At 46.0% G+C, this 22965-nt stretch overlaps 1 protein-coding gene across 1 annotated transcript; it reads right to left on the bottom strand.

Annotated features, from left to right (window-relative positions):
• Positions 1 to 602: 602 nt before the first annotated feature.
• si:ch211-26b3.4 (connector enhancer of kinase suppressor of ras 2) lies at positions 603 to 22237 on the bottom strand. Its single transcript, XM_062988307.1, has 23 exons — positions 22174 to 22237; positions 15595 to 15758; positions 13245 to 13447; positions 12721 to 12808; positions 12269 to 12310; positions 11651 to 11770; positions 11505 to 11564; positions 11321 to 11389; positions 11062 to 11208; positions 9953 to 10074; positions 9608 to 9762; positions 9033 to 9113; positions 7660 to 7898; positions 6720 to 6754; positions 4552 to 4600; positions 4367 to 4415; positions 4106 to 4278; positions 3903 to 3976; positions 3720 to 3791; positions 3161 to 3231; positions 2958 to 3040; positions 2149 to 2814; positions 603 to 2031 (listed from the first exon to the last, which is right to left on the bottom strand). The coding sequence occupies exons 1-23, from the start codon at positions 22235 to 22237 to the stop codon at positions 1810 to 1812; spliced, it is 3048 nt and encodes a 1015-aa protein (XP_062844377.1). The 3' UTR covers positions 603 to 1809.
• Positions 22238 to 22965: the final 728 nt, after the last annotated feature.

Below are 22965 nucleotides of genomic sequence, written 5' to 3'. Positions count from 1 at the left end.
AATTGGTCGTGTCAGGATTTAGCTCCATCTGATTTCCACCTTTTTGGACGCTCAAAGAAGCTTTAAGGGGAAGAAGATTTTCATGTGATGATGATGTGAAAGCAGCGGTGCATCAGTGGCATAAAAAAGTTGGTACGACGCTGGAAAAATGCATCGGAATGTTACTGTAGAAAAGTGATGGAGTTTGTTTTTGAAATTCTTAATAAATAGACTTAAAAAATGTGAGGAAACTTTTTGAAGAACCCTCCATAGTCCTGACTTCCAGATTCTTAAACCATGAAATAATCCAGGAACCATGAAGCTCAGAATAATTCTGGAATCCTAAATCCAGAGCCAAATTTTGGAACCTAAGACACCCAACCCAAATCAAGCATTCTAGAATCCTGGACTCTTGTCTTGGAAGTTGAGGCTAAATTGTAGAACCCAGAGCGAGGGGGTTCAGGAATGTGATCCAGATCCGAGCTCGCGGTTTAACAGAGAAAATAAAAATAAAAGAAACAAGAAGAACCTGAATGTAACCCACAGCCGTAAGAGGTAATAACCAGCTACCCCCCAAGCGAAAACAGTCGGAGTACCAGAGAAGCAAAGCTTTTTGTCTTTGTGTTCCTTTTTTTTTAAGAAAAAAAATAGATAGAAAGCTTCTGTCTTTGCAGTGCCAGAAGATTGCATTCACAATTAAAGTTCACAGTTTTCAACAGAGGATGCAGCTAGGCAAAGAATATTTTCTTATATACATACTGTTTTCATCTGGCATATATTAATACGTCTTTTTAAACCATGCAGGAGTTTATCTATGTTCTAAATACTCTAAAGAACCCAGGTTCTCGTTACACGGGCGTCCCGCACGGACGCGCCGCGGGAAGTGCATCAGTCTGGCTAGCTTTCTCTCCGGCGCATTCGCACACATGAACACACATCCTTGCATGCTCTGAGAGTTAACACAGTAGGGCGGCGTTGCTTGGTAACAGAGTGAAGCCCGTTGCCCATGGCTACATGAGCGCGCGCTCGTCCTGCAGCATCCGGAGGGAAGAAATACAACAAACAAACATTCTGAGAATTACACACAAACAAAAAAAACTCCAGACGGGTTTAAATGTAGGGTGAGACGAATCGTTTGCATGGCGTCTGCAGATCCTGGCGCTGAGACGATGGACGGAGACAAACGAAGCACTTTGTTTGGTTGATAGTTCGGCCAAAAATGAAGACCTCACAGTTTTCACATCGGGTGTTCTTCGGATATTCATATATACTGCATATATAATGTATTTATTTGCACAGAAGGTAGTGTGGATGCTGCACAGCTTTAAGGTGGTACTGTGGATCTGGGTTTGGTTTGAACCTGGTTACTATCTGAGGGCTTTTCTCAGTTGCCCCGAGGACTGACCGAGTGAGTGACGGACTAGTGGTAACGCTGTATGCTTCATTTTGGGCCGAACTATTCCTTCACGGCGTGGAGCGGCGCATTAGGAAAACGATGATACACACAAGTGCACGATAACTGCAAGACTGTCGGACGAAAGGAAGCGTGTCTGGACGTGTGTTTGTCCGAAACAGGCGCGTTTACCTGCACACACACACACAGACACCAAACAAAGTTCTGTTACAGTGGACTGGCTCAGTCAGCTGTCAATTAAAGGTCAGGTAACCAATCAGAGGGAAGAGGAGGAGGGGCACAGTGTTTCAAGTCGTGGCCTGTCCAGCGTGTCCGGCGCATGTCGTTTCCTTCAGGTTCGTTACGCAGGTGTGGGTGTGAGTGTATTCCAGATGTGTCTTTAAACGTCTGTACGATTATGTGTGTGTGTGTGTGTTTCAGACGTGAGTCTCGATAAAGGAGTGTGTGTGCATGAGCAGTGTAGGAGACAGAGGTGAGAGGTCGCCGGGCTCGGCGGGCAGTTCCAGCGGGGCGGAGCTGAACTCGCAGATATCGAGATAGAGTTCTTGGTGCCTCTGCTTCCACTCACGGAACTTGCGAGAGGTCAGGCAGGGGTCGTCCAGCACCTGACCGATCATGGCCAGGTCTCCCTCTTTCGCCTGAGGAACGGACAGAGATAAAAAAAAATCATCTTCATGGAAAAATCAAGAAGAATTACGATCACTTTCATTTTGGGGTTTGCTGTGGGACAAATCAATACAGTTTGTTGAATGTACCTTCAGCGTGGAGCGCAGCACCCGTATGCGGTGGAGCCTCTCGTTAGTTGCCGGGTCGTTAGAGCGCTTCACGAAAGAGCGCCGGAATTCCTGGCGCGTCGAGGGTCGCTGCTGACCGAAAGCGGACACGCTCGCCTGCTCCAGAGAGCGATAGAGCTCCTCCAGAGGGTCCGGCTCCTCGCTCGCGTGTTTCAGGGGCTCGCAGACGCGCTGCTGGACCTTGCACACGCTCGACTCCTCCTGGTCCTCGTCCTCCTCTTCGTCCTGTTCGTAAAGCCGGGTCCGAGGCCGCAGGGTGCCCTGCGAGCGGTGTCGCGGGAGGCTCTGGCTCCGCTGTTTCTGGGCGTGGCCGCGCGGTCGGGGCTCCTCGCTGTCTGTCAGGGGGAACGGGCCGTCCTGCTGGGGCGGACGTCGACGCCGGACGGGCAGCGTGGCCTGCCGCAGCCTCTCGGGCGACATCGGTACCCGTCCGTCCCCCCCGGCGCCCGTCTGAAGGTAGTGAAGACCCGAAGAGCCCACAGGGGTCTCGATCAGGTCCTGCCAGGAGCGGCGCTCATGCTCGCGATGGGTAGAGCGGCAGGACGAGTGCGAGTCCTCGGCAGACGAATGAGAGAAGGTGGAGCCGCTGGAGAAGTGGCGCTCGCCAAAGCCGGCAGACGAGCTCGCCTGCAGAGACACGGATGTATTAACAACCAGCTTTAATTAGCGAATTTATTCAGCAAAAGTATCAGGACACGCCTTCTGATTTAGAATTCACTTAATTCATGTCACCTACAAAGAGAGAGAGGGAAAAAAGAAAGAGGACTCACGGAAGGGTTACAGTGGTAGCTCGACTCCTGTTTGAGCGTCATGGATCCATCGATCTCCTCCTGATCACTTTCACTCCAGTAATCTAAAACCACATCACACATTCATTCATTCTCATGTTCCATTGCAGAGCTTGGGCCAATCACGTCCCCACCCCAAACAGCCAATCATGAAATGCACTACACTACAGTTCTCTCTTTCTCACCTTCATCTGGGCGTGGCACCGGGTCATCAGGAGTGTAGCCGATCGCAGCCAAGCCGAGGCGATTCATCCACCTGAATCAGGAAGTGAAAATAAAAGCAGAGAAAAACATGGGATGAGAAGAAGCATTAGATGAGCCCCGGTGAGCAGTGGTAGCATAGTGGCTGAGGTACTGGACTAGTAATCGGAAGGTTGCTTGTTTTAGCCCCATCCCTGCCACTGTTGCCACTGCTCTTAACCTTCAATTGCTTGCATTGTATTCAGTCACAGAACAATGCACAACGTGTAAAACCGAACCTGTTATACAGATTACTGTCCACTATATATGACCAAAAGTATGTGAACCCCACTCATGATAACTGAGCTCAGGTGTTTCAGCCACACCCACTGCTAACGTGTGTATACAATTCATGATAGTAAACCTGCACAAATCCCAGACCTCAACTTCACATTAATACTCCTGGTTATGAAATGGGGTCCAACAAATTCATAGTTGAGTGTCAACACGTAGTGAAGGTCAAAATTAGACAGAAGGAACAAGTTAAGAAGGAAAGAAACTTGCCTGTTCATCTCTTCCAAGTGGTCCGTCGCAAAAAAGAAGCTCTTAATTTTAGGATGGCAGGCTTTAAAGGCACTTAAGGGGAGAAATTGGAGAGCAAAGATCAGGAAGCTTTAGATTTAAAATTATGACAATATTAAATAATTCCTTTGATTGGTGTGTGTGTGTGTGTGTGTGCGCTCTTACTGTTTCCTCCTGCACTCAATCGCTCTGTCAATCCGAAACTCCGGCAAACTGATGAAGCCTTCGGCCTTCTCATCCTGAGCATGAGACGAGGAGGGCAACCATCAGAAAGGGTTCATTTATTTAATCTACCATAAAGCCTTTAAATTGTTTCAGAGCAGAAGTAACTCAGCGTTTAATGTACTGCACTATAATTGTGAACTTACGTTCTGGTTGGTGTACCAGTAGAGATCCGAATCTTTGAGGACGAACCAGTACTTCTTCCACTTCTGTGTAAAGTAACCCGAGGCATCTTTCTTCTTCCACAGCCAGCCCTCACAGTCACCATGACCAAGGTCCTTACAGGCGATGCGCCGCCGACTCGAGTTACTCTGTGACCCTATAACACACACAGACGCCGAAATTACAGAACCCGCACAGGATTCAAATCGATCCACTGAGCACAGAAATTAATCTTCTAATCTTACCTCTGCTCTTTTTCTTGGTCTTGGTCCTTAATGAAGCATAATGCACTGACTGAAGAGGAAAACACACACACAATTGTAATTTTGGCCAAAAGTATGTGGACATCCCTTCTAATGATTGAATTAGGTCGTTTCAGCCACATCCACTGTGAACAGTTGTATAGGGAAGGAAGGATGTTAGATTTTACCTTCCTCATGGATGGTCCTGCTTGTCGGTCCCCTGCTGAACTGGCATACCTGAGGAGGAAGAGCAGGATGATGATGATGATGTATAGGAATAATGTGTTATGTCTGGAGAAATGGTGTAATGTGGTTATATGGAACGTTCTTATTCCACTGTGACAGAAAACACCCACTCATACCCACTGTAACGAATCTACTGCTGGTAGAGAGTGTAGTTCTAGTGGTACTAGTAGTGGTACTAGTAGTGGTAGTAGTTGTAGTTCTAGTAGGACTATAAACCCTAAGACCCGTTGCGTTCATCAGCGCTGACTGTCCACACCCTAATCCGGTGTTATTTAAGCAAAGCCCGGCGAACAGTTTGATGCTGAGTCGGTACTTTGCTTTAGACCCAGCCTTGCTTTAGAAGCTCGGTGTTGAGGCGTTTCGCTGGTATTTCTACAGAACACTCTTTATTAAAGCTTTAATGTGTAAATATTTATTGAAAATTGGATTTGTAATTAGCATTTTCGCGTGTACATTCGTCTTTTGCTAAGCGACTCCCAGAGTCGGTTCAGTGATCCGACTCTCCCATTTTTATAGTTAGGATTGATGGAAAAGAACCGGGCTGTGATCGTGGATTGGGTTGTTGGTGAACCGAGTTGCTAACATTCTGATCCCGGTCGCAGTTCCACCTAGTGCTTTTTCCTCAGTTTCTTTTAGTCTAGCCGTTCGTGTGATTTGACTCGCGAAGTGACTCGGCTCACCTCATTCGTTCGCTTTAATGCGTATGATTCGTTTGATTCCTTTTGATTGAATCTCTCTGGCTCTAATTCACATATTCAGTGTATTATTCTTTTCATGTTAATAAATAAACATTCGAATTTTGTCAAGTTATTGCACTTGGGTCCAACATTTAGGTGGTTAGGAAAGTGACAATTAAGGGGGTTATTTTTTTATATTAAACTCCATTGAGCTCGTTTTTATACCCTTTTGGAGGGTCCAAGTGTTAATTAGTATTAGGAGGCTCAGAACTCTTGCATCCCCCTCACTTTGAACCATGATGGTTAGTCATTTTCCTGTTGCTCTTAACCACCCTGCAACACCTCCAGCTTCTTCCTCTCTGTCACAAATGTGAGGCACTTTTTCATAAAACTACAGTGATATGCAAATCTCACTTTCTCAGTGTTTTTCTTATCAAAGTTCAGATCACAGTGAAAACTCTCGGTGTGAAGTTTCTCCACCCTGAGCAACACCTACTAACCACTGTTGCTGTAATACACAGGCAGGATGTTGGTGTGTGGTCGTCTCGTATCTGCTTCTTCGCTGAAGCATCATATCTGACGGTTTACAGAGAGTACACAAACGGTTCGAGCGGCTCCTGTGTCTGTGCATCTTTTATCTTTAGTAAACAACAATTCAGATCAAGGAGGCGGTGGCAAGGCAGATATACATCCAGGACAGATTGTCAATCCATCACATGTACTCAACTTGCTCCATTTTTAAGCAGCCATTTCATTTTTTGCATGTTGATAAGGGAAATATTATGTAGAATAGTTTTGGAAAATCTGGAGAGAAAGTGTAGGCTTTTCCACACAGACTTCACCTTTGTAGCATTTCCAGTAACTGGCATCAGCCAATCTTTTCTTTACTGCATTTCTAGTGCAGTAGGTCACATGACACACTCATGTTATTGATTTATTAATCAGCTTCATCCTGATCAGGGTCAAGCGTTTCCATATTGTACTCTATCCAGGTTGACGATCCATTTCATGGCAAGGTTCAGCCCCACGATGCGGAGAGCAGAAAGCCATTTGGGTTCTGACCTTCCCTGATTAGAATTTATGAACGAGTGTTAACGGGGTGAAGTGCGGGTTAGAGAAGCTCAGCAGCAGTTGTGCTTTACGTTTCATTGGAAATGAATTGGACTAAGAACAGTTGCACATAGAAGAATCTATACAGATTATTGAATTCAGTGTCCTTTAAAAGATCCTGCGATCCTCAGAGCAAACGATTTACACAGTTTAAACTGCCGGTGTATTCGGACAGTTCTGCACATTTAAATATCAAAGTCAGATACTCAGTTTAGAAAACGTTTCACCATCAGCTGTGTAATGCACATAAATCTGTTTAGTTCATAATGATCTACGATGTACAAGAATTACATGCTGTAAACAAGACAAAAAAACGTACTCACCTGTCTGTGTCTGCTCGGAGTGTGTCTGTAGCTCTCTGAAATAAAGAATCAGACTGAAGAACAGAAAGCAGATTTCCTGACTCAAACTGAAAGTGTGTGTGTGTATATATGTGTGAAATGGGGTGGGATGCTCTAACAGCACCTACTAAAGCCTTTTTTAAGTTGGTCAGAGGTTTATGACCCAGAAAACAGATACGTATGTGGTCACCAGAGTGTAAGTGTGGTCGACATGCTAAAACGTGGCACAATCTGAAAACCGCCCTCTACCGCAGAGCCACCCCACCCTAGAAAGGAAACGAGTGTTCAAGAGAAATATGCAGTTTGGGTCTGCCAGACTTGGCGTGGTGCAGTGTGGGGGTGCAGAGTCCTTTCCCTTTTGTTAGCAGGTGGTGCTGAACTCACTGCAGCCCTGACCAGGATGAAGTGGATAGTGAAAATGAAGGAGCGTCGATGTGGGTCCGACACCTCACAGAAACACTGGGTGCCAGACATGACTCAACTCTTGCATTTACTCATTTACAATAATAGAGGCTGTTTAGAGTAGTCAATCTACCTTCTGCAGGGTTTGTTTTTGGAAAGTAGCCAAAGTACTTAACATAAAACCCATAGACACACATCAAGGAATGTGATCAAACTCCTCTAAACGAGGATCTGACCTCCAAGGTCTCTAAGAAAGTGCTTGCAAACAGAAAAATACAGCCTGGTATTTAGTCTGCTCAATGATATTCACACATGCTGTGTTTTTATTTTTAATGATTGATTTTTGGTCATTTTTCTTGCTTTTATGTGGTGAAACAGCGCTAGCAGGAGCTAAACTTGATGACGTCGGACACTTGCATCATTACACTGGCATATAGGACCTATAAAAGCCAATCAGTGTGCTCTGTCTCCGTATTGGTTCATGTCTAATCGGCAGGACAACCTTGTGTTGAAGCCTTACGTGGTAATGTGGCATGGTGTTGGAGTCGGGCAGAGAGAAAGGCAGCCCATCCGGGGGTCCCGAGTCCAGCCGTACGGGTGGAGCCAGCATGGAGGGGCTTATGGGAAAGCTGGGGCTGCTGGGATTGCGGCTCTTCTTCCTGGTTCGCCGAGTGGGGTCGCGCTGGGAAAAATCCGCCTCCTCTTGTAGGACGAGCATCCTGTCATCGCTCAGGAAGCGCATCAGAGATGAGTCCGAGTCTTCATCATGAGATAGAGAGAGAGAGAGAGAGAGAGAGAGAGAGAGAGAGAGAGAGAGAGAGAGAGAGGAGAAAAGAAAGAGCAATTTATATCGTTAGACGTGTAGGGGAGCTGCACAAAGTTCCTGCTGCTCTTTAGATTGTTGCCTTTCTCAGAAACTCCTCACACGGGGCACCAATAATGTAGATGAAACGAATAACCTTTATCACTAGTAGTACTACAGTCTTCTTCACATTATCTTCACATATACAGTTATAAGAAGTCCCCTCAGACAAGCCAATAATCGTCTGTATGGGCGCCCGACCTGCTGGTAGTACAGCTAGATTCCCTTTGAGATTTCTTGTGTGTATCACAATGGGTTTCGTAAAAGCCATTTAAGTATGAAAAGGAATTTTGTACTTAAATGGGTACATAAACGTATTCGTTATTAGTTATTATTTATTACTTATTAGTTATTCTTTGGAAATCACTCATTACAATCTTCTAACCTTACACACACACACACACACACATTTATTAAACCATTAAAAATCCACTCGCAAACAATTTAGCTGCTTTAATGTGTTTTTTCTTTCAGTAAATGTAGGTGTGCATGCAGTTAATGATGTAAATTTCCAATAGCCAAGTGTGTAAACACAATTTATAATGATGTTTCACAGAATCCTGTGTGTTTTTACTCTGTTTACTTATTAAGTGTGATTAAAAATGCAAGACCAGACAATCAGTAAGGGGGCAGATACTTTTTCACAGTATTGTGTGTGTGTTTCCTTTAGCTGCTATATTTGTATCTGTCAGTTTCCCACTCAGTTTTCAATTCTGAACTCAGACGTCTGTTTCCGCGACAGGTTCAAAAACATCCGTCACCTCTCAGAATCGCGTTTTCCTCGTCCACAAACCCACAGCTTTTCATCACGCTGGTATTATTACACAACTGTACGGAATAAATGACGGTAAACGCTCGTCTCTGTGGTTCAGTATGATTAAGTCGTGTATTGTTCTGTGAATTGCTTTATCTGTATTGTTTATTTCCCAGTACGTACAGAGAACTATAAATACGACTCAGATGATCGCCTGTTTACGATAAGTATTTATTTATAGGACTTTAAACAGCGGGAAAACATTCCGATAGTGTACCTCTGCTTCCTCGTTTGTAAACTCCAGACTCCTGGGGGTCAGCGAGCCACTCTGATGCGAGAGAGACCTGCCGAGGGTCCCCTAAAATAATCAAGACATATCAGTCATGTAGTGCATTATTTACAGTATAATCCATCAATATTGCTTATATCAGGGGTTCTATAAGGTGTGTATGTAACACACAGGTATACAATCACTGACTGTAGCACATGGAACCTCCACTGGCTAGATGATGTTTGGGTGGTGGACCATTTCTGCACTACTATGACGTGGTAATAACATGGTAGTAGATGTGGTAATGTTGTGGGTGTATCAGGTGCAGCAGTGTTGTTGGGATTTCCAAACACCTCAGCATCAAAGCTTGGAGGAGAATAAAGTTCCATCTAAAAATATAGAGCCACCAGTGTCATGTGATCAGAAACTGACTTAAAAACCCCAACAACACTGCTGCACCTGATACACTCCTATCAGAACATTTGTACCAAATTTTACCAAATTTTTTTACTACATATAAATGTGCACTGTGTGCTGAATAAACACGACATGTAGAACACACAGTGTGGGTGTGGACGGACCACGTGTGGGGGTTCGGTCTCTGCGCCGAAGTCCAACGGTTCTGCTGGTTTCGTCCTCCAGCAGAGGAAAGTGACTTCCCACCATCCCCTCCTGATCCATGAAGAAGCCTTCAGATCCGAAAACGCCAAAACCGGCCCGGTCCAGCTCATCCTCTCTAGTGAGAGAGAGAGAGAGAGAGGGTTATTGCATACAAATGTACCCGGTCCAGGACCCACCAGACCCTGATCAAGTAAAAACACTTAGTAAGAATTCATAAATTAAAGAAATTCTCAACATTCTGATATAAATCAGTGCCATAATGTGTGTGTGTGTGTGTGCGTGTGTGTGTGTGCGTGTGTGTGTACCTGTGTCCATACGCAGGAGAGAGTATAAACACGTCGTGTCCTGAGGGCGTGTCCAAACCAGGTGAGACTCCGAGAGTGCCGGGGGGTGTTGTGGACTCGCTACATGGGCTGGTGGAGAGGGGCTGGAGATCACACACACACATGCACACAAGTTATTAACCTGAAAGGGGCGTGGCCTCTGTATTACTCTCACTGAAAGGGGCGTGGACGGTCTGCATTACCCTCACAGAAAGGGGTGTGGCCTCTTTGTATTACTCTCACTAAAGGGGGCGTGATCTCTCTGTGTTATACTAGCTGAAGGGGGCGTGGCCTTTCTGCATTACTCTCACTGAAAGGGGCGTGGCCTCTCTGTATTACTCTTACGAAAAAAGGGCGTGTATTGTTTTCATGAAAAGGGCGTGGCCCCTGTAATACTCTCATTAAAAGGTGCATGCCCTCACTGTATTATTCTTAAGAAGATGGGCGTGGTCTCTCTGTATTACCTTTACTGAAAGGGGTGTGGCCTATGTATTACTCTTATTTAAAGGGGCGTGGCCTTTCTGTATTACTCTCACTGAAAGGGGTGTGGCCTCTCTGTATGACTCTCACTGAATGGGGCGTGGTCTTTCAATATTACTCTCACTAAGGGGGCGTGGTCTTTCGATATTACCTTCACTAAAAGGGGCGTGGCCTCTATGTATTACTTTTACCAAAAGGGGTGTGGCTCATCTGTATTATTCTTACAGAAAGGGGCGTGGCCTCTCAGTATTATTCATAGTGAGAAGGGTGTGGCCTCTCTGTATTAACCTTACTAAAAGGGGCGTGGTCTCCTTGAATTACTAAGCGGGGTGTGGCCTCTGTGTATTATTCTCACTAAAAGGGGAGTGGTCTCTCTGTATTACTCTTACTAAGGGGGCGTGGTCTTTCGGTATTACCTTCACTAAAAGGGGCGTGGCCTCTCTCACCCTTTTTGACTGTCAGACACGAGCCTCCGTCAAAGGTGTAGCCATGGCAACTACAGAACACAATTTGCCATGGCAACAAACCAAACCAGCAAGTAATTCACACACACACACACTCACACACACACACACACACACACACACTCACACACACACACACACACAGACCTGCAGAGCGAGAGGTTTCCAGCGGCTGTTCTTGAGGAGACCCGGTCCTGAGCTGAGTGAGTTCTGGGGTCGTTTCTTCAGCGTGAGCACGACGCCGTTCGGATCCTCACGCAGAGAGTTCACCAGATTCTTCAGCTGCCAACCCACCTAACGGACACGGGGGGACCAGAGGGGTATCACAGGGGTATCACAGGGGTATCGCTAACAGAGATGCACAGACTGATAGCACATAAACACACACGCGCGGTGTAAAACTCACCACAGTTTGATAGTTGACCTGGATGACCTCGTCACCGGCGTGGATCTTCTTACAGCGGTCAGCAGGAGACTAGAGAGACCGAGAGGACGAGATTTAATGAATGTGTGCTGAATCTTTCCTGCCCACACGATGAACATTAATGGAGGTATTAAGGTGAACCGATGTGCTGCAGGTCCGAACTCACGTTCTCGGTGGTGCCAGTGATCACGTGCAGGCCGTCGTAGGTGGATTTAATGTACATGCCCTGAGAAACAGAGACAGCGAGTAAACATTATACATCCATACGTAACTCACGCTACAGACCCGTCCTGCTTACTACAGTTCACTCACCAGACCCTCGTTGGGCAGGACGTTGGTGAGGTGGACGACCTCCAGGTGAGCTGACTGAGACACCAGCGAATCAGACGACAGAGAGATGATGTGTTCACAGATTCCCGATAAGGTCTTACACTGACAGACAGACAGAGGGAGAGGGGGGTGTATAGAGTGATAAGATTAGATGATCCAGTGTGACCAGTATCCACAGTCTAAACCAGTTGTAGACCAGCAATGGCCAGTGGAACCCTGTCTGGACCAGGACCAGCTATGTGATGGAGCTATGTGCTGTTGTTTGTAGCAAAGTCTAAAGCTAAATAATACATTTAATAACATAATAATTACAAATAATAATTGCAAATAAAAATTAAATAACAATAATAATAATAATACCATAACAATATTAATAATAATAACAATATAAATCATAATAACAATGTTAACAATAATAATAAAATAATAACAATATTAATAATAACAATATTAATAATAATAATAATAATATCAATAATAATAATCACCATAATATTAATGAAAGAATAGTAATAATAATCATATTAATTATAACAATAATATTAATAATTATTAGATATTAATGAGATAAATGATAAACATAGAAATAAAGACACTCACCACATGTAGAATTTTATTCTCTGTTTCATAAACAGTGCAGTCCTGAAACACAAACATACAGAAAACAGATCAAAATCATAAATGTTAAAGAAATAAAAAATCGACTCGATTTCTCTCAGTCAGTCGAGACGTGTTTGGTGTCTGAAGTTTCTCTCTTTAGTTTAATGCTGGACTTTATAGCTACAAGGTTCATGATACTGGAGTCAGAGTTTATGTTGTGGAGGCTTTTTACTGTCCACAGTCGAGCTCTCTGAACTCTCGGCTTGGTCGTGTCGGTGTGGGTTTCCTCCGGAGACTCCGGTTTCCTCCCACAGTACAAAGACGTGCAGTCTGGTGTGTGTGCTGTGTGTGTAAATTATCCACCCAACCGATTTATCAGTCAAGCTTTAGTACACATACACACACACACACACACACACACACACAGTACACACACACTTGTACACACAGACCTGTTGCACTATTGTGGTTAACTCGAGACAGAGTTGGACAATGTTGTTCTTCAGCACTGAGTACTCAGTAACACTGACAAACGGTGACCTGCAACGAAACACACACACACACACACACACACACACACACACACACAAAATACACATGGCTTTACATAATTAATAATTAATAATAAGTTGTCACACATTGAGTGGCTTGTATAGATACTGATGCTTTCAAGTAGACACATTTCACTTAAATTTGGGGGACACGGGGTACACAACACCCTCCCTTCTTCCAGGCATTGGGTGGTGGGGTAATTGTGGGGTAATTCTGTAATTCTTTAACACTATATGGTCTTGTTTAACATCAGTACCTGGAAAAAATGATCTTTTGACTGTATGGGCACAAATTCCCACAGACATATTCCAAAGTTTTGTGGACAGCCTTGCTAGAAAGGTGGAGGCTGTTAGAGCTGCACTACAGAGCCAATTTTATATCACTGCTCAGGGGTCAGGGTTGAGTTTGGGTTGTTCCGTCTCACCTGTCCAGCCAGGCCAGCAGGTTCTTGGCGGCTCCGATCAGATCCACCACGCTGGTGAGGAAATCGTTGGGCAGCCGTCGACACACCCGGCCATCGTAGTGACCGCCGCGCCGCCGTCCCGTGATGAAGTTCTGCAGGTTTTTAGCTGAGGCGTTGAGCTTGTGGGAGAGCGAGCGCAGGTTCTCCGTCTCCAGGCCGTAATTCTGCGAGCAGAGGTCATATCATACAGTTATATACAGTTAACCTCCCGAAAACATGCGAGAGGTGGATTTGTTACTCTAGATTGCCCTTGGGTGGGTGTGAGTGTGTACGTGTGTGAGTGTGAGTGCCCACTCATGGACTGGCTCTTGGTATTATTAATATTTCTGCCATCCACTCAGTACCCAGATCATCAAACAATAATGAACAGAGGTTTTATAAAGTCCAAAAAAAAAAAAAAACTACATATTGACAGGCTGTAACACGTTCCAGTACGCCCCTCCCTTCCACAGACACGATCATTACTCCAATGAGCATCAAAGGTATTTAATTGGGATGAAAATTGCAGCAGCGGTGAGGAGAAACCCAGGACGTCCCTCCCTTCCACAGACACGGCTACTTCTTATTAAAAACATAAGACTCCTTGTGTAACATCAGTACCTGAAAATAACAAACTATCTGACTAAATGGGCACAAATTCCCTCAGACATATTGCAGAGTTGTGTGGAAAGCCTTGCCAGAAGAGTGGAGGCTGTTAGGGCTGCACTACAGAGCCAACTTAATATCGCTGCCCATAAGCCGCTTAGGTGGAGCAGCGGTAAAAATACACGCTGGAACCAGAGCTGGATTTCGAATACATCGTATCGAATCTCAGCTCTGCCTGCTAGCTAAGGCTGAGCGGCCACATGAACAACGATTGGGCTGTTGTTCAGATGGGCGGGACTAAGCCGGATGGGGTCTCTCTCTCTCTCTCATGACTGGTGCAATTACGACCTCTGCTGGCTGATTGATGGCGCCTGCACAGAGATGAGAAAAGAGTGCTGTCAGGGTGTGTCTCTCCGTACACAACGCTGAGCTGCACTGAACTCGTCAAAGTGTAGGTGATAAGATGCATACGGCTGCTGCCCACATGTCGGAGGGGGCGTGGGTTAGCTTCGTTCTCCTCAATCAGAGCAGGGATCGGCATTGGTGGAGAGGAAGCATGACGCAATCGGGCAATTGGACGTTCTAAAAAGGGAGAAAATGCATAAATAAAATGAGGACACCATTGTTGTCATTCTTCCTCCATATATCAAGTGAAACTGCTGAACCATTCGGCGTCTCGTCAGGTCTGCAGGCAGGCCGGTCTAGGACCTGCTCCTTCACTTTCTAGAATCTCTGAATCTTTTGATAATGTTACAGCTTGTAGACGGTGAAACTGAATATTGAGAAATGCTTTTCTGGAACAGCTGAACTATTCGCTCATGCGTTTTTCCTTAGAGCGGCGAACCTCGATGCGTCCCTGCTCGTACGCGACAGAGCTTTTCGATATTTCTCTCGTGTTTGTATCTTGATTGAGAACAAACCTGCAGCGATCAGGTGACGCGCTCGTAGGATCCAAACCACAAAGAATCGAGGCTGCTCCGAGTGCACAGCACAATGGCCCGCGATCTTTCTTCTTACGAGAGTCTTTTTCTTCTGACAGTCGCTAACCACGCTGTTAACGCGGTTGTGGTTGTCATGGAAACGGCATCCAGTGTCTCTCATAATTAGCATAGCGCTTTATCTGCTAATCTTTTATTGATTTCTCGCGCCGTTCTGCCTCCCGAACTCTTGGCCCGGATCTACGCGGTGTGCTGCGTGAATTTCTCTTTGTAATAGGAATTAAAACACACACACACACACACACACACACACACACACGTACACGCACATGCTTGGCTCGCACGCGTGTTGTTCCTGCTGGGTGCTAATCATACAGTGCGAAGAGGAGTGATTAATTTCGGCTGTGTCATTAACACAGTAAACACATCATTATCACACACACACACACACACACACACACACACACACACAGTCACATGGACCCTGCACGAGTTCACCCTCACTGAAATGGGGCCCGTTGAGAGCTGACAGTGGGCACGACGGGCACAATAAGAAGAGACCACTTAACATCCGGGTACAGAGCAACGGATGGGCTACAGTTAGTAATTGTATACCCAAAAACATCCTCTGTATGGTAGGTGTGGCTTTAAAACACACCTATGTATGAATGACAACTGTACACACACCCGATATGTGTGCCTACAAAAAGTGGCCAGTGTGGGAATGTCACACACACACACACACACACACGCACACACACACACACACACACGCTGCAGGTTCTGACCAGAGCACAGAGCAGGTCCACAGCTTCGAGGATGAGCTCCTGGTGCCCGATGCGAGTGACTCCCAGCTCCTCCAGCTCCTGGTGGGTGATGTGGAGCAGCTGCTCGCCCGAAATCCGCTCTCGCTCGAACACTCGCACATACTGCAGCAAACAATCGTCCAGTCCTGAGAGAAAGAGAGAGAGAGAGAGAGAGAGAGAGAGAGAGATGAGAATGTAGATGTGAAGTTTATTCTCAGTCTCTGTTACGTGCAGCACTAAATACAGTAAACAGCGCCGAGTTATCAGATACTATCAATATAACACACACACACACACACACACACATCAGGTGCAGGTCAGATTACACTGAAGGACTGTTCACTCACACACACACACACACACACACGTGTTGGAGGGGGCGTATATTAGGGTTCGGAGGGGGCATCAGTCATGAGTAGAGGTGAAATACGACCTGGGAATTGGATACGACTAAATCGGGAGACCCTGTTCATTCAGAAAATGCTTTTTTAGATTTCACACACACACACACACACACAAACACATTGATTAAATACATCTCAAATAAACTGAGTGCATCTTTATGTTCCCCTCTGTACGTGTGTGTGTGTGTGTGTGTGTTTCGGTTTAATAGGCTTTTATGATCACGACTCAGCCATCATGGCTCCCTAGCAACCATTTCTTAGCACACACACACACACACACACACGCCTATATATGGCTGTAGGTACAGAACTGGATGAAGGAAGGTGTGTGTGTGTGTGTGTGTGTGTGACGTTAACGTTCACTTTACTAAAGCTGCACCTCATTATTACGACCGCTGCTCCCTGCCTGAGGCGCAGAGTGAAAAAAATACAGTGAACCGGTGAAAACGATCAGAGACGATAAAAACTGGTGATAATTTAGTAAATAAATGAAGTATTTTTGCCCCAATTTAATCATCGCCGGTTCCCATATTGCATCATCGTCTTGTACCAAGAAGAGCCGAGACTATCACGCTCCCCCCGACACAGAGGCGTCTGGATCAGAAACAATTGTACAGCAACACTGAAGCCAATTCCACCTCCATCCCTCCCTCAGGCATGACCGACTCTGCCTGTTGGGATGCCTGGCCAGGTTGATAATTATGACAAACTATTAATACGACTGTTTGTCGCCTTTTAAATGAATCCAAACGTGATAAAATGTTCTGATTTGTTTAAGTGCTTGGCTGCAAATTTCTGACACTTTAATGTCCCTGAGTTTCTATTTACAGGGGATTCTTAGAGTGGGTGAGGGTTAATAAGGGTGTGTGAGTGGGTGTGGGTGAGGGTTAATAAAGGTGTGTGAGTGGGTGTGGGTGAGGGTTAATAAAGGTGTGTGAGTGGGTGTGGGTGAGGGTTGCTGGGCTAGGAGCTTGCACACACCCACACACACACTAGTGCTCAGTAAGCAGTCTGAGCGTTGGTATTACAGTATTGTGTATTATGATAATGTACGTGTGTATCGGTTCACCCCTAATGGGAACAAACTAAGCAGCCAGACACTGATTGTCTCTGATGGTCTCTGAGAGTCTCTGACGGTCTCTGATAGTCTCTGATGGTCTGAATCCTCGTCGCTGTACTTTTTATTGTTTATTTTATCACGTTAATTAAATGGTGTGTGTAATTATGAATCATGTGTAGAAGCCGAGGGAGTCGGTGAGGGAAACCCCAAACACGGTGAGTGTGTGAGGATCAAACCACGTTCAGACCAACACCGAGGGAGACGAGGAGCTGATACCTCCCACTGAGAGAGAGAGATGAGTCACACACACACACACACACACACACACACATACATACATACACATACACACTCACATACACACATATGCATATACTATATACAGTGTATCACAAAAGTGAGTACACCCCTCACATTTCTGCAGATATTTAAGTATATCTTTTCATGGGACAACACTGACAAAATGACACTTTGACACAATGAAAAGTAGTCTGTGTGCAGCTTATATAACAGTGTAAATTTATTCTTCCCTCAAAATAACTCAATATACAGCCATTAATGTCTAAACCACCGGCAACAAAAGTGAGTACACCCCTTAGTGAAAGTTCCTGAAGTGTCAATATTTTGTGTGGCCACCATTATTTCCCAGAACTGCCTTAACTCTCCTGGGCATGGAGTTTACCAGAGCTTCACAGGTTGCCACTGGAATGCTTTTCCACTCCTCCATGACGACATCACGGAGCTGGCGGATATTCGAGACTTTGCGCTCCTCCACCTTCCGCTTGAGGATGCCCCAAAGATGTTCTATTGGGTTTAGGTCTGGAGACATGCTTGGCCAGTCCATCACCTTTACCCTCAGCCTCTTCAATAAAGCAGTGGTCATCTTAGAGGTGTGTTTGGGGTCATTATCATGCTGGAACACTGCCCTGCGACCCAGTTTCCGGAGGGAGGGGATCATGCTCTGCTTCAGTATTTCACAGTACATATTGGAGTTCATGTGTCCCTCAATGAAATGTAACTCCCCAACACCTGCTGCACTCATGCAGCCCCAGACCATGGCATTCCCACCACCATGCTTGACTGTAGGCATGACACACTTATCTTTGTACTCCTCACGTGATTGCCGCCACACATGCTTGAGACCATCTGAACCAAACAAATTAATCTTGGTCTCATCAGACCATAGGACATGGTTCCAGTAATCCATGTCCTTTGTTGACATGTCTTCAGCAAACTGTTTGCGGGCTTTCTTGTGTAGAGACTTCAGAAGAGGCTTCCTTCTGGGGTGACAGCCATGCAGACCAATTTGATGTAGTGTGCGGCGTATGGTCTGAGCACTGACAGGCTGACCCCCCACCTTTTCAATCTCTGCAGCAATGCTGACAGCACTCCTGCACCTATCTTTCAAAGACAGCAGTTGGATGTGACGCTGAGCACGTGCACTCAGCTTCTTTGGACGACCAACGCGAGGTCTGTTCTGAGTGGACCCTGCTCTTTTAAAACGCTGGATGATCTTGGCCACTGTGCTGCAGCTCAGTTTCAGGGTGTTGGCAATCTTCTTGTAGCCTTGGCCATCTTCATGTAGCGCAACAATTCGTCTTTTAAGATCCTCAGAGAGTTCTTTGCCATGAGGTGCCATGTTGGAACTTTCAGTGACCAGTATGAGAGAGTGTGAGAGCTGTACTACTAAATTGAACACACCTGCTCCCTATGCACATATGAGACCTAGTAACACTAACAAATCACATGACATTTTGGAGGGAAAATGACAAGCAGTGCTCAATTTGGACATTTAGGGGTGTAGTCTCTTAGGGGTGTACTCACTTTTGTTGCCGGTGGTTTAGACATTAATGGCTGTATATTGAGTTATTTTGAGGGAAGAATAAATTTACACTGTTATATAAGCTGCACACAGACTACTTTTCATTGTGTCAAAGTGTCATTTTGTCAGTGTTGTCCCATGAAAAGATATACTTAAATATCTGCAGAAATGTGAGGGGTGTACTCACTTTTGTGATACACTGTATATACACACACATACATAAACACATATACACACACAAACACATACATATACAGATGCATATACACACATTTACACACACAGTATATACTGTATATACAGTATATATGTATGGATAGATAGATAGATATAGATATACACACATACAGATACACACACACACACTGAGAGGAAACCCCTCAAACCATCATCACACACATGCATATACACACACATGCATATACACACACATGCATATACACACACATGCATATACACACACATGTCGAGAGGACATTATAAACACAAACATCTCACACACACACACACAACACACCTGTACAAACACACACACACACACACACACATATATACACTCATACACAAACACAGAGAGAGGAAACCCCTTCAAACATCATCACACACACACACACGATCGCATATACATACACACACACACACACACACACACAGTCTATTCATTTGAACATCTACACACAGAGACATGCTGACACACACATATATCATCAAATCCTCATTCATATTCAGCTCATGTACACACTTCCTTTTACCAGCTCCATCTAGAAAGCACACTCACTCACACACACACACACACACACACACTCTCACACAAACACACACACACACACACTCTCTCTCACACACACACACACACACACACACTCTCACACAAACACACACACAATGTAGCTCACAGTCAGGATCAGTTCAGATCAGGCCTGATCCACTCTGATCAGCCAACAATGCACAGATCACAGCAACAGCCCAGACACACACACACACACACTCACACTCACACTCACACACACACACACACACACACACACACAGATACACACACACACACACACACACTCACACTCACACTCACACACACACACACACACACACACACACACACACACACACACACACTCCTAGTGGCCAATCCACCCTCTGAATGATTTTGGAAGGTAGAAGGAAACTGGACAGCCTAAAGGAAGCTCACAAGAACATGTGGAGAACATACCAAACTCGATATATACAGTGATTAAAAGCTAGAAATGAACTGGTGTCCACGCCCACATCCTGATCATAAATATATGGACACTAGCTGTGTTGCTGTCCTAGTCAATCTGGGTTTGAATCTCAGCTGTGCTGTCAGCCGGCCGGGCACCTAAACAGACACAGCTGGGGACAGAAGGGGCGTCCGAAGCCCTGCGATGGTTTGCCGCCCTGTCCAAGGAATTCCTGCCTTGCACCCAGTGTTTCCTGTTAGGGCCAGACCCACTGCGATCCTGACCAGGACAAAGCGTGTAATACGTCTAAGTCTTATGCTCTTATATGCTCTGAAGTCCAGGTTTGTTCACTTTCACTGTCCACCTCCTACTTCTGTTTTCATATGGGCCCCTTCTCATCTACAGACCCAGTTCCAAAAAAGTTGGGACAGAGAAACAAAAGCAAAAACAAAAACAAGTTTTTCAGAGACGCATCCGTTTCAACGAGACAAAGCCAAGCCACCTTCATTTATCCTCCGTCCCAACTTTTTTGCAATTGTAACTGTACGATTTTTCTCTTCTACCCCCTTGCTGAAGACACCCAGAGGGGTTTGGAATGTTCTGGAGACCCGTGCGTGCTGGTTTGGTCGTTCTTTGGGATTTCGGTTCTTTCTGCAGACAAACAGTTGTCATTAAATACATGGACGTGTATGGAAGAGCGGTCTACTTGCCACTCATGTCCTCGTCCTTGTTGATGATCACATGATTAATGAAGAACCTACTGGAGGAGCGTTTGGTACGGTCGGAGGAGAATTGTTGAAGCATTTAATCCTACCTGAGTACTGGTGTATGTAAAGTATGGTGGTGGTAGCATTCGCTGGCTGGGATCTGATGCATTGCAAACCACAGACAGACTAAAATAGAAGCCGGCCGTAACATTACTCAGCACAATCCCAGACCTTCAGCCAAGGGGTTCAGTCCTGGACACATCTGAGTGTTCCATCAGGTCTTTTTGTGGTTTTAGAACCCACATCTACTCATCTGTGGTCTTGTGGTGGTACCAGCACCCACATCTACTCATCAGTGGTGCTCTTTTGGTGGTCCCAGCACTCAAATCTCCTCAATAATAGTCTTTTAGTGATTCTAGAGCCCAAATCTACTCAGCAGTGGCCTTGTGGTTGTTCTGATACCCAAATCTACTCATCAGTGGTCTTTTGGTGGTCCCAGCACCCAAATCTACTGGTGTTTCAGTGGTTCAAGAACCCGCATCTAGTCAGTGGTGGTCTTTTTGAAGTTCTAAAACCCACATCTAATCAGTGGTGGTCTTTCAGTGGTCTCAGCACCCAAATCTACACAGTGGTGGTCTTGTAGTGGTTCTAAAACCCAAATCTATTCCCCAGTGGTGCTCTTTTGGTGGTCCCAGCACCCAAATCTACACAGCAGTGGTCTACTGGTGGTCTCATGTCCAAAAAAAAAAATATAGAAGCATTCTGGGAAGGGAGAACCTTCTGCCCCATGATGTTCTGCTGAATGAATTCGGTTATGACACCAACACGCTCAAGGACCGAACCTGAGGGGGGTGCATGTGTGTTGTGTGGGGATTTTTTTTTTGGGTCCCTTTGATCCTCTTTGATCTTGGTTCCCACAGATACTGTCGCCATGTCAGTGGCGCTCACGGACACTCTGTTCTGCACCGAATAACGGCGTGCACCGCTGTCCGTGGTGCTGGTGCGCAAGATGGAGGATTTTACACACACACACACACACACACACACACACACACACACACGACTCGTGTGTGTGTGTGTGTATGTGTGTGTGTGTGTGTGTGTTTGTGTGTGTAAGACTTGGTCGCATGAAGTCATCTTAAAATTTGAAGCACCTATGAGGTCACTGTTTTGCACACACACACACACACACACCTTTTAATATTGCACACACACACACACGCTGAAGAGGCGCGTGCATCTCCGTGCTGATAAGATCACGCGCCCCCACGCGTGAAAAAACGGCGCTCGCGAGATCAATCAATATTCGCATCCACATCAAAGACATGAAAGACATCCCGCGCATCCTCGCGCTCCCGCTGCGTCTTACCTCTCATCCACTGGAGGACCTGCTTCGGGCTCCATTTACTGATGGGGTCCATCACCAGAGCCATGTCCGCCGGTGCGCGTGCACTGTCCCGCCGCGGTCCGCGTGAATCATCCGAGCACCTCAGCGATCGTTAATCCGCGTGGCACGTGCAGCTTCTGTGAGAGAGGCGCGCGGCGGGTGCGCGCGGCGTGCAGACGGACGCATCCTCGGTAACGGACTGCGACGGAGCGGGAGTGAGAGAGAGAGAGTGAGGTGCTGTGGCGGGGGGGGGGGGGGGGGGGGGGTGCACCCCGCACCCCGCCCCCTTTATCACTCCTAAACACTCGGTTCTTGCTCTCACCCTCCCGCTCGTGCTTTTGCGGTATCACGTGACTTTAACGGCTCGGTTCTGACTGCGTAACCGCTCCACCGCATCCACGGCTGAGGAGCATCAGGGTTGCCAGACAGGAGCTGACAGAAGTCCGCACATTTTCTTCATACTCCATGCTGCGAACCGTCTCGTCCTGACTGGCATCGCGGTGGGTCCGGAGGCCCCCGGAGCCACGCGAACGGGATCGCGCTGGGTCAGGGCGCCGATCCATTTCAGCTATCAGATCCATTCATTCACCCATTTCTGTTTCTAAGGGGAGTTAGAGTGGCAAGTCCACCTAGTACCCACCTAGACGTGAGGAGAACATGCCAAATGCCCACACAGACACTGATTTAAAGTAAGGTCCACAAAACAAGGTCTCTAAAAACACGTGTTGCAATGTAGCACCCACTATACACGCTGTGCCACTTGGTTGCCCCTTA

The sequence above is a fragment of the Trichomycterus rosablanca genome, chromosome 26 (assembly GCF_030014385.1).
Source record: "Trichomycterus rosablanca isolate fTriRos1 chromosome 26, fTriRos1.hap1, whole genome shotgun sequence".
NCBI classification, from domain to species: domain Eukaryota; kingdom Metazoa; phylum Chordata; class Actinopteri; order Siluriformes; family Trichomycteridae; genus Trichomycterus; species Trichomycterus rosablanca.
The sequence above is the reverse complement of the archived record's forward strand: the minus strand, read 5'-3'. Positions and strand labels throughout refer to the sequence as shown.

Excerpts from the sequence above, each read along its gene's own strand:
- si:ch211-26b3.4 (XM_062988307.1), bottom strand. The coding sequence starts at position 22,237 with ATGGCTCTGGTGATGGACCCCATCAGTAAATGGAGCCCGAAGCAGGTC. Across the intron at positions 10,075-11,061 it reads GGAAACCTCTCGCTCTGCAG|CCCCTCTCCACCAGCCCATG; the intron begins GTCTGTGTGTGT and ends TGTGATCTCCAG. Across the intron at positions 4,279-4,366 it reads GACCAAGAAAAAGAGCAGAG|GGTCACAGAGTAACTCGAGT; the intron begins GTAAGATTAGAA and ends TGTGTGTTATAG.